The 16,009-nt window shown below is 42.2% G+C and overlaps 1 protein-coding gene across 1 annotated transcript in view; it reads right to left on the bottom strand.

Annotated features, from left to right (window-relative positions):
- Positions 1-1,931: 1,931 nt before the first annotated feature.
- LOC121550268 (SPRY domain-containing SOCS box protein 3-like) overlaps positions 1,932-16,009 on the bottom strand; it is a 40,438-nt gene continuing 26,360 nt past the window's right edge. The window contains exons 6-7 of the mRNA XM_041862455.2: positions 4,877-5,002; positions 1,932-3,831 (exon numbers count right to left, since the gene is read on the bottom strand). Coding sequence (XP_041718389.1) covers positions 3,422-3,831; positions 4,877-5,002 — 536 coding nt within the window. The 3' untranslated portion in view covers positions 1,932-3,421. The remainder of the gene's footprint in view (positions 3,832-4,876; positions 5,003-16,009) is intronic.

The raw sequence follows: 16,009 nt of genomic DNA, 5'->3' as shown, positions 1-16,009 counted from the left end.
ACCATCCCTACAGTGAAGCTTGGTGGTGGCAGCTCATCACCTGGCCAATACCATCCCCCCTAAGGTGAAGCATGGTGGCAGCATCATGCTGTGAGGATGTTTTTCAGCGGCAGGGACTGGGAGACTAGTCATGATCGAGGGAAAGATGAACGGTGCAAAGTACAGAGACATCCTTGATGAAAACCTGCTCCAGGGTCTGAATACTTATGTAAATGTGATCTTTTAATTTTTATAAATTTGCTAAAATTCATAACCTGTTTTTGCTTTGTCATTTTAGGGTATTGTGTGTAGAAAAAAATTACAAATTAATCAATTTTAGAATTAGGCTGTAACGTAACAAAATGTGGAAAAAGTCAAGGGGTCTGAATACTTTCTGAATGCTTTGATGCATCAAATAAACATTGTACAGTCAAATAATAACACACAGATATTATATTTATATTATAATATGTGGACACCCCTTTTGCCTTTCTTCAGTACACTGTCTGCAGCCCAAACATTGGATGCACAGGGGTTCCAACCAACGTAGCACTCACGTCTGTAGCCATGAAGTGCTTTGAAAGGCTGGTCATGGCTCACATCAACACCATTATCCCAGAAACCCTAGACCCACTCCAATTTGCATACCGCCCCAACAGATCCACAGATGATGCAATCTCTATTGCACTCCACACTGCCCTTTCCCACCTGGACAAGAGGAACACCTACGTGAGAATGCTATTCATTGACTACAGCTCTGCATTCAACACCATAGTGCCCTCTAAGCTCATCACTAAGCTAAGGATCCTGGGACTAAACACCTCCCTCTGCAACTGGATCCTGGACTTCCTGACGGGCCGCCCCCAGGTGGTAAGGGTAGGTAACAACACATCTGCCACGCTGATCCTCAACACGGGGGCCCCTCAGTGGTGTGTGCTCAGTCCCCTCCTGTACTCCCTGTTCACCCATGACTGCATGGCCAGGCACGACTCCAACACCATCATTAAGTTTGCAGATGACACAAAAGTGGTAGGTCTGATCACCGACAACGATGAGACAGCCTATAGGGAGGAGGTCAGAGACCTGGCCGTGTGGTGCCAGGATAACAACCTCTCCCTCAACGTGATCAAGACAAAGGAGATGATTGTGGACTACAGGGAAAAAAAAGAGGACTGAGCACACCCCCATTCTCATTGACAGGGCTGTAGTGGAACAGGTTGAGAGCTTCAAGTTCCTTGGTGTCCACATCACCAACGAACTATCATGGTCTAAACACACCAAGACAGTCGTGAAGAGGGCACGACAAAGCCTATTCCCCCTCAGGAGACTGAAAAGATTTGGCATGGGTCCTCAGATCCTCAAAAAGTTCTACAGCTGCACCTTCGAGAGCATCCTGACTGGTTGCGTCACCGCCTGGTATGGCAACTGCTCGGCCTCCGACCGCAAGGCACTACAGAGGGTAGTGCGTACGGCCCAGTACGTCTGCTAAATGATGTAAATGTAAATCACTGGGGCCAAGCTTTCTGCCATCCAGGACCTCTATACCAGGCGGTGTCAGAGGAAGGGCCTCAAAATTGTCAAAGACTCCAGCCCCCCTAGTCATAGACTGTTCTCTCTGCTACCACACGGCAAGCGGTACCGGAGCGCCAAGTCTAGGTCCAAAAGGCTTCTCAACAGCTTCTACCCCCAAGCCATAAGACTCCTGAACAGCTAATCATGGCTACCTGGACTATTTGCACTGCCCCCCCCACCCCATCCCCCTCTTTTACGCTGCTGCTACTGTATTATTTATGCATAGTCACTAACTCTACCCACATGTACATTACCTCAATTACCTCGACTAGCCGGTACCCCCCTGTATATAGCCTCCTTACTGTTATTTTATTTTACTGCTGCTCTTTAGTTATTTGCTTTATTTTTTTACTTTTTTATTTAAAAATAAATAAATGCATTGTTGGTTAAGGGCTTGTAAGTAAGCATTTCACTGTAATGTCTACACCTGTTGTATTTGGCGAATGTTGCAAATAAAATGTAACTTGATTCGATTTGATTTGAAATGCACATGACAACAAAACCAACGGTCTGTCTGACTAACAGACACAATGAGTCAACCATAAAGGAGAGCATTACAGGAAGGTCAGTATAAGAACGGTGGGTGACAACACACAGTTCAACAGAGTGTATGTGTAACAGTCATCACTCCCCCAACCCATATCTAATATGACAGCAGTATTGAGTGGAACAAATCAGAACCCCCCCCCCCCTTAAACATCTAGTTTAAAAAAACACACAAAAAACAGGTTGATGCCATGTCTGGTGACGATATGACAAAAATAATTCAGGGAAATACATTGTCAAGCTGATCTAAATAAAATAATAAACATTGTTCCTGCTCCGAAACCAATCTGTTGATTAACAACAAAATAACTTTGTTTCACTAAGTATTCAAAACTGTCAAACTGATTACTTGAACTGTGTATTCTTGCAGAGCAAGAACAGACATTTTCCCATAGATTTTCCAAAACTTTGATTCAATTCCAGTGTTAATGGCAGCCTAATGAAGTTATGATTTCAGAAGAGAACAGCTGCTGACAAACAAACGCAAGCTCTCGCCAAATTTGCATCAATTTAACCATTGGACAGACAGACTCCATCGACATTGATCTAGGGACGGGTCTTCCAGCTAGGATAGTTGTTGAATGTCATGTTTTACATGCAAGAAATCTGACCAAGACCACCTCCTAAGCAGGCCTTTTTTCCTATTTAGAAAATGTCCAATTTGGAAGGCGAGTCTTGTCTTATTTACGCCTTGCATTAATAATGTAACATGGATTGTTTGGATTTTCGTGCCAGGACCAGACAAAGGCACATCAAAGAGGGAAGAAAAAAGTAACAAATAAATGTCTTAGAGAATTGTGACAATTCAGTCAGCTAAAAAATAACTTAAAATAGGGCCTTTTGGGCCACTCCTATAGCAATCCAACCAACCTTTCATGTACAAGGAGAAAGCGTGGTGACAATCCACATAATGCTGCACTTGTTCTCTTTTCATTGATTCCATGTCATCATTGTTGTTGCATATACTGTTAATGTACACTGAAGTTTGGCCATAGGTCTTAGTGCCACATTTGTTTGATCTTGATTAAAATGTTCCCACAACACTGTCCCCAGGTCCTGGGATCACCCATTAACGGTAACATGTGCGTGCGTATGTGTGTGTGTGTGTGTGTAAGGGGTTATAACTTGAGTGTGTCTCAGGGAGGGGGCAGGGATCCAGTCCAGTTCATGGCTGCATCCAAATGGCACCCTATTGACCAGAGTCCTATGGGCCTTTGACCAGAGCCATATGGGCCCTGGTCAAAAGTATTGCACTATATAGGGAATAGGGTGTCATTTAGGATGCACCCCATGTGTTTATATTGGGGGTCGCGTCGGATTCCCGTCACGTCCAACGACATCTCTTCCTCTGACACGCCTCACGGTCCGACGAACACCCCTCAGAGTCATCACTTTCAGAGGACAAGGCCCCAGCCAAGGGGGGCACAGGGGGCGAGTCAGACCCCGAGGCCCCCCCTCTCCCTTCCTCCCCCGCTGGGGCCCCTAAGAGGCCGTTGTTGAGGCTGAGGACCCAGCCCAGCTTATTGTGTAGCAGGTGGCGCAGGCCAGGGGGCAGCGGCAGTACGCTCAGGGTGTCTGGGCGCTCTGGGAGGAGCTGGCGGAGGCGGGCACAGCACAGGTACTGCAGGGAGGTGGGCGTGAAGCAGGAGCGGATCACCTTCATGCTGCTCTTGGCTGCTGTGGAACACGCCATGGGGTAGAAACGCTTGTTCTGTAGCTCCGTAGCCGCCACTCCTGCAGAATAGAATATACACTTTACTGTCCAGTTTAGAATGGAAATGGATCCATTTGCTGTCACATTACCCAGCGTCACACACAAGCAAATGGCTAGGCGCAGCACCTGGGTAACTAGCTGGGTACATGCAGAGGGGGAATATGAGAAATCCTAGGTAGGTTCCATGTTAATTAGGTCTAGAAGTGATATATAGGGCCGGTTTTCCCATCCCAGATCAAGCCTAGTCCTGGACTAGAAATCACTTTGAATGGAGATTTTCCATTGAGCATGCATTGTGGCCCAGGACTAAGCTTAAACAGTGTCTGGGAAACTGGCCCCTAATGCCCATCTAGTTACATACTGCCCAACCACCCATCTAATATGCAGTATTGGGGAAGCTACCCTGAAAATATAGTTTACCAAGCTACCAATTACTTCACACTGGAGGAAGTTAAGCTACCCTTAAAGGAATACTCCACCCAAAAACGATCTTACCGGCAGTATTTTTGTAACCTGATTGCTGGCATGCAAACATTTTGGGACTATATCAACAATGGACTAATCAAGCAAATACCAAAAGATAGTTTTTGAGTGTAACTTTCCTTTAAGAAAAATATAGTTTACTTAACTAAAGTTACTTTGAAAAAGTAGTTCACTGCATCCAAACTACTTTGTGATAAATTATATCTACATCTGAAATGTCAGACTACAAATTGCAACAGTCAAATGTTAACAGAATGTGTAATTTAGCCTATTAATAACAAAAACTGTTTCAAGTGAGAATTAGGCATGTCTGATGCCGTAAAAGAAAGGAAATTCTTGCCTACTTCACCCATATTTTCTTATCTTTTTGCCAAAAAAGTAGTGTGTAGTTCCAGTAGTTAGCTACAACACTACATGGCAAAAAAGTAATTAACCACTGAAAACGCTACCAAGATTTGAATTTAGTTCAACTACCACCAAGCTACTGCAAAACGTAATTAAATTACTAGTTGAACTATATGTAAATCACTACTTCCCAACACTGCCCACCTGGTCTCCTTGACCTGTGACCCCTGTAATTACCTATGCACTTGCGGTTCTTAAAGAAGGTGAGTGTTCCGTGCCATGTGTCCAGGTGCACTCCGATGATGGAGCCCTGGCCGAAACGTGACGAGAAGTTCACCTTGTCTCCTTTATGATGCAACAGACCTAGAAGAAGATGACCATATTAGCATTATTATTATAAGGGCAAAACAAAACAGGCTCACACATACATCATTATTTCATGTTTCAAAACTATTTCTTTATCCAGATGAAGGGTACTGTTATGGGATCACCCATGGCTCCTAATTATGCTACTTTGTATGTGGGTTACATGGAGAAACAGTCAATTCTCAACCCTCTCAAAAAATAAAAAATTTTTGCCCAACATTATTATTTGGAAATGGTACATTGATATCTTTGTTCCACTGAATTTTCCATTCCAGTTAGCTCATCATCAAATGCCAACTAGCGCAATGACTGGAAGTCAATGGGAACAGCTGCATATCCTGTAGACTTCCAGTCAGCATTGGCTCGCGAAACGACCTACCTTCATACAGCTTTTGTCAAATTGACATCAAATGTTTGTTTTTTTGCATTTTAGCTAACCTTAACCCAATTCTCCTAACCTGCTACGAAAAGTCAAATCTGACAAAAGCTGTATTCTTTCTAGTCAAAACCATACTGGACGAAGAGACATAAAAATGATATCCACGAGTTCATCTGACTCTGGGGAAGTAGATAAAAGGTCTTCATTGCCAAAATCCCGAAGTATCCCTTTAACTCTTGTTCGGAGCACCAAAGATTAATTAATTATCACATCTGACACGCTTATTTGTGAGGTTAATGTCCTATACACAGATCTTTACAAGAAACCCACTGATCATAACAGTTTGCTAAGGGCTGATAGCTGTCACCCCCGTCCCTTGAAAAACAGTTTTTACAGGCAATTCTACAGAATCAAAAGAATTAGCAAAAGAAACACAGATGGCAAAGAAAATTCAATAAATGGTCAGATCAATACTGCCATCGAGAAAATCCAAAACAAAGAGACGTGATCTCTTTCTAGGACAGTCTCGCAAAAATAATTATTATTACTAAGCGCTACTCAAAATGCTCGGAACAAATAAAAGGAATAATTCACAAACATTGGCACATTCTGAGATCAGTCTCGGTAAGTCATTAGCTCCTGGCAGAAGAACGGCACTGCAATGGACAGCAGGCGTTTTACGGGCTCCTGACAAACTACTATTTAGTGTTTTGTTTTGCGCTGATCTTAACTTTCTTTGTACATAATGTTTCAGCCATCGTTTCCTATGACTTCTGGACATTAGAACAGCGATCACTAACCTAGATTTGGATGAAGATTTCTACTTCAACGAGTTGGAGGCGCAGGCCATCCTGTTCAACCCGGACCAGGCCCTAATCCCTGAGACTCGGAAAAAGGTGGTGGCGGCGTAAGAGAGGCCGACGTGCCGACTCCCTGACGAAACTACATTGGTGAGTACATAAACCGCCTCTACCCTCTGTTCTATTGGCGAATGTACAATCACTGGAGAACAAACCGGACGAGCTCAGTTTTGAGACTATACCATCAACGGGACCTGAAGAACTGTAATATCCTATATGTTTCTCAGTCCTGGCTGAACAAGGCCAGGGTTTATACACATCTAGTGGTTTTTTCTATGTATCGGCTGGACAGAACGGCAGCATCGGATAAGCTCAAAGGGGGAGGTGTGTGTCTTTTTGTTAACAACAGCTGGTGCACAATCTCTAATATTAAAGAAGTCTCGAGGTTCTGCTCGCTTGAGTTAGAATACCTCATGATAAGCTGTAGACCAGGGTTCCCAACTGGTGGCCCGCAGGCCTAATTTGGCCCGTGGGTGGTTTAATGTGGCCCCTAAAGTTTTCTGAGCCAAAAAAAAAGTATATATTTTTTTGTTGTTGGACATAAGACTAAAAACACCAAGAAATCAGCTCCAAGTTATTTTAATTTAAGAACTCTGTTCCCAAGTATTCCCAAGCAAAATAGAGACACGTGATCGTAAAGAAATGTAAGCAAGGTTTGAAATGATTGTTTTAGTCAAACAACATATCTGTTTGGGCTTCTTGCGGTTAATTTGCAATTATGTTCCGGCCCCCCGACCATCCGCTCAATAAAGAAATAGGCCCATGGCTGAATCTAGTTGATGATCCCTGCTGTAGACCATACTATTTACCAAGAGAGCTTTTAATGTCTGTCTATTTACCACCACAAACCAATGCTGGCACTATGACTGAACTCAACAAACTGTATAGGGCCATAAGCAAACAAGAAAATGCTCATCCAGAGGCGGCGCTCCTAGTGGCTGGTGATTTTAATGCAGAAAAACTGAAATCTGTCTTATCGAATTTCTACCTGCATGTCACCTGTGGAACTAGATCACCTCCACACAAAGAAACGCATTCAAAGCTCTCCCTTGCCCTCCATTTGGCAAATATATCCTCCAAGTTCCTGCTTACAAGGCAAAAACTCAAACAGGAAGTACCAGTGATGTGCTCAATACGGAAGTGGTCTGATGAAGCGGATGCTAAACTACAGGACTGTTTCGCTAGCACAGACTGGAAAATGTTCCGGGATTCATTCGATGGCATTGAGGAGTTTCTCACATCAGTCACCGTCTTCATTGATAAGTGCATCGACAATGTTGTCCCCACAGTGACCATATGTACATGGCAGGGCTTGCAAATTATCAAGGATTTCGAAGGGAAACCCAGTCGAACTGCCCAGTGACACGAGCCTACCAGACGAGCTAAATGCCTTTATGCTCGCAAAAATAAAAGACCATATTAAATAACAGAAGAATACTTTCAAGGTTTATGCAAAACCATATCGGAGACTCAGAGCAGACAAAATTATTTTACATTTACATCTAAACCGTTTTAAAATGTAATTTGATCCATAGTGTTAATTTGCTCAACTATAGCAATAATATTGGGTCAAATGACATTCATTAGACCTATGATTCATTATAGCTAAATCATTTTATGTATTAAATGAATAGTTTAGTTCAAAATAAAGAAGAAAAAAATTAAGCTCATTTCTGAAGCTTGAATATTACAATATTCTACACACCATAGAAATACAATGGAATTTACACAGCATACTACGATTCCCAGACTGCACTTCACTTCCCAGTGCTACTGGCTGGCTACTGCTAGCAAGCCCAGGCAAACGTGAAGTAGTCTAAATATATTGCTGTCAAGTTATGAGTACATTTCACAATCATTTTGGGTTGTGTAATCATATTATAATGCTCACATGAATGTCGTGCTGAATATACAGTGTATTTGAAAGTATTCAGACCCCTTGACTTTCTACATATTTTGTTACATTACCTTATTTCTAAAATTGATTAAATAAAAAAATATCCTAATTAATCTACACACAATACCCAATAATGACAAAGCAAAAACAGAAATACCTTATTTACATAAGTATTCAGACCCTTTGCTATGAGACTCGAAATTGGGCTCAGGTGCATCCTGTTTCCATTGATAATCCTTGAGATGTTTCTACAACTTGATTGGAGTCCACCTGTGGTAAATTCAATTGATTGGACATGGTTTGGAAAGGCACACACCTGTCTATATAAAAGGTCCCACAGTTGACAGTGCATGTCAGAGCAAAAACCAAGCCATGAGGTCAAAGGAATTGTCCGTAGAGCTCCGAGACAGGATTGTGTCAAGGCACAGATCTGGGGAAGGGTACCAAAAACTGTCTGCAGCATTGAGGGTCCCCAAGACCACAGTGGCCTACATCGTTCTTAAATGGAAGAAGTTTGGAACCACCAAGACTCTTCCTAGAGCTGGCCGCCCGGCCAAACTGAGCAATTGGGGGAGAAGGGTCTTGGTCAGGGAGGTGACCAAGAACCCGATGGTCACTCAGACAGAGCTCCAGAGTTCCTCTGTGGAGATGGGAGAACCTTCCAGAAGGACAACCATCTCTGCAGCACTCCACCAATCAGGCCTTTATGCTAGAGTGGCCAGACGGAAGCCACTCTTCAATAAAACGCACATGACAGCCAGCTTTGAGTTTGCCAAAAGGCACCTAAAGACTCTCAGACCATGAGAAACAAGATTCTCTGTTCTGATGAAACCAAGATTGAACTATTTGGCCTCAATGCCAAGTGTCACGTCTGGAGGAAACCTGGCACCATCCCTACAGTGAAGCTTGGTGGTGGCAGCATCATGCTATGGATATGTTTTTCAGCGGCAGGGACTGGGAGACTAGTCAGGATCGAGGGAAATATGAACGGAGTAAAGTACAGAGATCCTTGATGAAAACCTGCTCCAGAGCGCGCAGGACCTCAGACTGGGGCGAAGGTTCACCTTCCAACAGGACAACGACCCTAAGCACACAGCCAGGACAACACAGGTGTGGCTTCGGGACAAGTCTCTGAATGTCCTTGAGTGGCCCAGCCAGAGCCCAAACCTGATCAAACATCTCTGGAGAGATCTGAAAATAGCTGTGCAGCGACGCTCCCCATCCAATCTAACAGGGCTTGAGAGGATCTGCAGAGAATTGGAGAAACTCCCCAAATACAGCTGTGCCAAGCGTTTAGCTGTAATCGCTGCCAAAAGGTACTTCAACAAAGTACTAAGTAAAGGGTCTGAATACTTATGTAAATGTGATATTTCCGGTTTTTATTTTTTATAAATTTGCGAACATTTCTTAAAACCTGTTTTTGCTTTGTCATTATGGGGTATTGTGTGTAGATTGATGAGGGGGAAAAAACTATTTAAATCAATTTTAGAATAAGGCTGTAATGTAACAAAATGTGGAAAAAGTCAAGGGGTCAGAATAATTTCCGAATGCACTGTATGTACATGACTCATGTCCTGACATTCTGGTTCTCTCAGAAACATGTTTCAATGGTTATGTCTCTGATAAAGACATCAAAATAAACGATAACGTATTTAGATGTGACAAATTACAGAAAGGGGGAGGAGTGGCCATATATAAAATCTAATTTCATGGCATCCCAATCTTTAAATATTTCTGTTCCCAAGAAATTTTAGCTCCTGGTCGTAGATGTGTCCATAAACCAGACTACACATTTATTTGTTGCTGGGATTTACCCCTTCACTTTTCCCACATTTTGTTAGGTTACAGCATTATTCTAAAATTGATTGTTCCCCCCCCCCCCCTTCTTATCAAGCTACACACAATACCCCATAATGAGTATGTATGTGTGTATGTGTGTGTCTGTGCCTGTGTGTGTGTGTCTTCACAGTCCCTGCTGTTCCATAAGATGTTTTATCTGTTGTTTTTAATCTTTTTACTGCTTGCATGAGTTACTTGATGTGGAATAGAGTTCCATGTAGTCATGGCTCTATGTAGTACTGTGCGCCTCCCATAGTCTGTTCTGGACTTGGGGATTGTGAAGAGACCTCTGGTGGCATGTCTTGTGGGGTATGCATGGGTGTCCGAGCTATGTGCTAGTAGTTTAAACAGACAGCTTGTGCATTCAGCATGTCAATACTTCTCACAAATACAAGTACCGTAATTTTCGGACTATAAGCCGCGACTTTTTTCCAATTTTTCAACCCTGCGGCTTATATAACGGTGCGGCTAATCTATGGATTTTTACAGCTAACAGCCACTAGAAGACCTCCTAAATCTATGGATTTTACAGGTTACAGTCCACCAACTTTAACTCTATGGGCTTTATGACCGGTCCGCGCCCTCCACCTTTAAGCGGCGGGCTCCAGCAGGAAAAGCTGGAGGCCGGAAAAGAGTGAGACAGGTAGCGCTCAAAAGTAAAAGTGGAACCGAGAGTGGTACGAGAGACAGAACGAGAGACAGAACGAGAGCAAGACAGACAGACATTACGAGAGCGAGACAGTTTGTGCAAAGGAAGTTTTCATGCACAAACCCTCATTATGGAAAACAAACGTAGAAATGCATATGATGCAGCTTTTAAGTTAAAGGCAGTCAATCTGGCTGTCAAAACATCCACGATCATTAACGGGTTCCGAAAGGCTGGACTGCTGCGTGATGAAGAGGAGGACGCCGCCACAGCTGAGGCCCTTCAGAGGCTGTTCGATTCCGACAGTGACGAAGAGGAGTTCGTTGGTTTTGAGAGCGACAACGAAGGGAGAGAGGAGAGTGGCTGACGAAGCCACCCTGAGCCTGTTTGTTTCCGACACTGAAGATGAGGACTTTGGTGGTTTTAGTACGCAGGAAGAAGACGGAGATGAGGATTAATGACTTGACTTTTCTGGTTACAGCCGTGTACTGCACCTTAGCCTAAAAGATGAAGACGAGGATTGATGACTTTTCTGGTAGGCTGATTACCGTATATTTTAAGCAGCCGTGTTGCTGCAACTTTAGGCTTACGCGCTTACTGTCGTGTTACAGGCACTTTATTTTGCACTTTAAAAAAACACATTTAATTTAGCCATTGATATTGCCTCGTCAAGCGCTGTAAGCTTTGTTTTTGTTATGGTACTACTGTAGGCTATAATGTAGATAAATATTCAAAGATGTGCACACTTTTTCAAGGTTTTTCAAAAAAAAAAAAAGTTAAGTGGTTAAATGATTGTGACGCTATTAACTAATTTTGCTGGGGAACCCCTAGCACTCCCTCAAGGACCACTGGTTGAAAACCACTGCTGTAGATCACTGCCGGTACATGCGCTGGGAGCGCACTCGCTTTAAGTTTGAAAGTTGAAAAGTTTGTGTGTCTGAAACGCTATGTGATACAGTACAGTTTACACAGCACAGTATATGTTCTGTAGCTACTATTGCACTAAATGGTAACACTTGAATACGTTATGCAAATATGCAACTTGTTTGTTGAAATGTTAATAAATGGGAGCTTCCTCAAGCAGCCATCTCTTTCCCGACAATCCCCTCTGTGCACGAACCCTTACATATGGTAATTAAACATTAAAACACCTGCGGCTTATAGTCCAGTGCGGCTTATATATGTACACATCATTCAATATCATTCAATTTAGCTGCTGCGGCTTATACTCCGGTGCGCCTTATAGTGCGGAAAATACGGTAGTGATGAAATCAATCTCTCCTCTACTTTGAGCCAGGAGAGATTGGCATGCATATTATTAATGTTAGCTCTCCGTGTACATTTAAGGGCCAGCCGTGCTGCCCTGTTCTGGGCCAATTGTAAAAGTCCCTCTTCGTGACACCTGACCACACAACTCGACAGTAGTCCAGGTGCAACAAAACTAGGGCCTGTAGGACCTGCATTGTTGATAGTGATGTTAAGAAAGCTGAGCAGCGCTTTATTATGGACAGACCCAGCTTAGCTACTGTGGCATCAATATGTTTTGACCAGGACAGTTTACAATCCAGGGTTACTCCAAGCAGTTTTGTCCCCTCAACTTGCTAAATTTCCACATTTAGTTGAGGTTTAGGCCTTAGTGAATGATTTGTCCCAAATACAATGCTTTTAGTTTTTTTAATATGTAGACTAACTTATTTCTTGCCAACCCATTCTGAAACTGACTGCAGCTCTTTGTTAAGTGTTGCAGTGATTTCACTTGCTGAGGTAGCTGACGTGTATAGTGTTGAGTAATTAGCATATACAGACACAGGTTTTACTCAGAACCAGTGGCAGGGCATTAGAAAAGATTGAACAAAGTTAGGGGCCTAGACAGCTGCCCTGGGGAATGCCTAACTATCTGGATTATGTTGGAAAGCTTCCATTAACACTAGAACTGCCATAGGCCAATGGCCACTGATGTTTGATTTTGGAAATAAATAAAAAATATGCCCAAAAAAAAGCTGTCCTGCTCCTTCCCTGACTTTTCCTAAATGTTTGTATTTTACACTGCTCATCTGTCAGACTTTTGAAATACAAACAGAAAAGTATTGAGCCTTTTTAGCTGTTTTTCACACCTATTCCCAACTTAACCTGCCAAGACAATGTGCTGTAGGACGTTGGTACGCAGCCAGGTGCTAATTCTTCTCGCTCTCTCCTCATTGAATGCAAATGGCTGAATGGACGATAATTGTGCACCATACCACAATTTAATTTAAATAAGCCCAACAATGATAAAGTAGGGTGAAGAGGTTGATTTAATTTAGACAATAGTGTAATGATTACGTTTGTTATGCCTATTTATCAGCAGCAAATAATTTGACCGCGCATTGCAAATGCTGCAGAATTTAGATGAGTTGGAGTTGGATGGAGGATCGGATATTGAGCTTGAAATCGATGTTGCCGAGTCTTCATCTGATTGTGATGTTGACTTCGAGCCTCCACCTCCGATGCCTGAACATCGTCGCAGAAAAACCAGAACAGAGCCAACAGACGGTGATCCCAACTGCCAAGGTGAGACAGGAGTCTGGGAGGGATGTCACGGTTTGGGTAGAAAAGAGTGACGAGTTTATGTGAAATGCAGATGTTACAGAACAGAGTTCTGTTGCTCATGCGCACAGAAAAGGAAACCTCTTCCACACTCACTTTATGGAATTCAAAATTACAATGCTTGTCTTTCATAATTTGGTCAGTTATGCATTAATGTGTAGGTTCAGAATTTGTTGTTGGCATGTCATGCCTAAATGTGTTAATCTTGCCAATGAAAAAAATTATTAAAGTAGTTGCCAATATCAGTGGGTGGGTTTTGTGATGAATGACCCATCTGACTCAATGAATTATGGAGCAGTTTGCCTTTTTGCCCAAAATTTCATTTAAGGTGCTCTAAAGCTTTTTATTATCATTCTTAATATCATTTATTTGTTTCATAGTACAATTTATTCTTCTTTTGTTCAGTTTAGTCATATGATTTCTCAATCTACAGTACGTTTGCCAATCGGCTGTGCAGCCAGACTTATTTGCCATTCCTTTTGCCTCATCCCTCTCAACCATACAATCTTTCAGTTCCTCATCAATCCACAGGGATGTAACAGTGTATAGCAGTCCTGACCAAAAAAACAAACACATTTTTTACATGTATTTTTCCATTTATATACACATCCTACGTGTTTTAATCAAATAATCTATTTCCACTGAGCTTGTCTGATGATTTAAGCGCACTGTTTGATGATATAATAAAAGACTCACAAATGACTAGAGGGAGTACAACAGCAGTTGATTTGATTGGGCCGGGCTAAGACTTGCTGCTCTGTGTTAAAAAATATGCCAGCGAGTGACTGACTAGCACCCGTTGTCTCTCTCCTCCCTGCTGCAGCGACCACCACAGAACATCAACAGTGTTTATCGCGCTGTCCATGTTGCTGAAGCTGCAACATAATTGCAGCCTTCTGACTGAAAGTTACTGTTACCGAAATCCCTCATTTGTTTAGAAAAAACATTCCCTATTCCCTCAACCCTTGATCTCTTTATGTGACATGTATACAATTGCATGCACGTGACCAATTGGGCCTGACCTATAGCATATCATAATCGCATCATAAATGGATTATAACAAACTCCGACCATCTTAACGCGTGACAGCAAAATCTGCGCCAAACAGATAAACAACGTAAACACTAAAGAAATTATAAGCGTACCAGAGAATGTAAACTTTTTTTGTGTTACAGCAAAGACTAAAAACAGCCGCATTCATTCGTGAATGCAATTTCCGAAATGGAACGGTGTATTCATTGTTTACACTAATTATTCAAAGGTCGCTTTGTTATTTCATTTAAAAACTAAAATGCATTTCAATTCATGAATACAAATGAATGACTCGTATGCTATGTGATGAGATGAACGAATGAATGATTGTTTGATTGATTGATACAGTAGCCTATATAACTAATTAAATATAGGCCTAAGTAAGTTACGGCATTACTGAACAGGATGCGCTCTTAGGCCTACACCTCGATGGTGGTTATACAAGGCTGCTATATACTAAGCCTACTAATTATAATAACCGTTATTATAATAATGATCATCATAATAATAATAATAACAATAAGGAGATCAAGAAAAAGGAGGGTTATAATTATAAATATTTCAGACAATTTGGAACAGTATAAACACTAAATAAATTACAAATAATATCAAAGGCTGTTCTAACGAAAAAAACGTGTAAAGCCTTTATTACAGCATAGCAAAGATGAAAAACAGCTGAATTTGTGAAATTGTTTATCCGACGTGGTTGCGTGAGGCTTGGTACTCACGGAATCAGTAGGCTATTAAACAAACACTCAAAACAGGCAATAGAAGTGGGATCCTTATTTCTGTAGATACAGTGACTTCAGAAAGTATTCAGATCCCTATACTTTTTCGTTAGGTTACAGCATTATTAAAAAATTGATAAATTAGTTTTTTTCCCCCTCAATCTCCACACAATACCCCATAATGATAAAGCAAAAAGTTTAATTTTTGCTAAAAAAAAAAAAAAAAGATCACTGAAATATCACATTTACATAAGTATTCAGACCCTTTACTCAGTACTTTGTTGTAGCACCTTTGGCAGAGATTACAGCCTCGAGTCTTCTTGAGTATGACGCTACAAGCTTGGCACACCTGTATTTGGAGTTTCTCTCATTCTTCTCTGCAGATCCTCTCAAGCTCTGTCAGGTTGGATGAAGAACGTTGCTGCACAGCTATTTTCAGGTCTCTCCAGAGATGTTCGATCGGGTTCAAGTCCAGGCTCTGGCTGAGCCACTCAAGGACATTCAGGGACTTGTCCCGAAGCCACTCCTGCGTTGTCTTGGCTGTGTGCGTAGGGTCGTTGTCCTGTCGGAAGGTGAAACTTCGCCCTAGTCTGAGGTCCTGAGCGTTCTGGAGCAGGTTTTCATCAAGGATCTCTGTACTTTGCTCCGTTCATCTTTGCCTCAATCCTGACTAGTCTCCCAGTCCCTGCCGCTGAAAAACATCCCCACAGAATGATGCTGCCACCACTATGCTTCACCGTAGGGATGGCGCCAGGTTTCCTCCAGATTGAACTCTTTGGCCTGAATGCCAAGCGTTACATCTTGGTTTCATCAGACCAGACAAACTTTTTTGGTGCCTCAACACAATCCTGTCTTTGAGCTCTAAGGACAATTTATTCGAGCTCATGGCTTGGTTTTTGCTCTGACATGCACTGTCAACTGTGGGACCTTATATAGACAGGTGTGTGCCTTTCCAAATCATGTCCAATCAATTGAATTTACCACAGGTGGACTCCAATCAAGTTGTAGAAACATCAAGGATGATCAATGGAAACAGG

This window comes from Coregonus clupeaformis, chromosome 35 (assembly GCF_020615455.1).
Source record: "Coregonus clupeaformis isolate EN_2021a chromosome 35, ASM2061545v1, whole genome shotgun sequence".
NCBI classification, from domain to species: Eukaryota; Metazoa; Chordata; class Actinopteri; order Salmoniformes; family Salmonidae; genus Coregonus; species Coregonus clupeaformis.
This window is presented reverse-complemented; position numbering and strand designations above follow the sequence as displayed.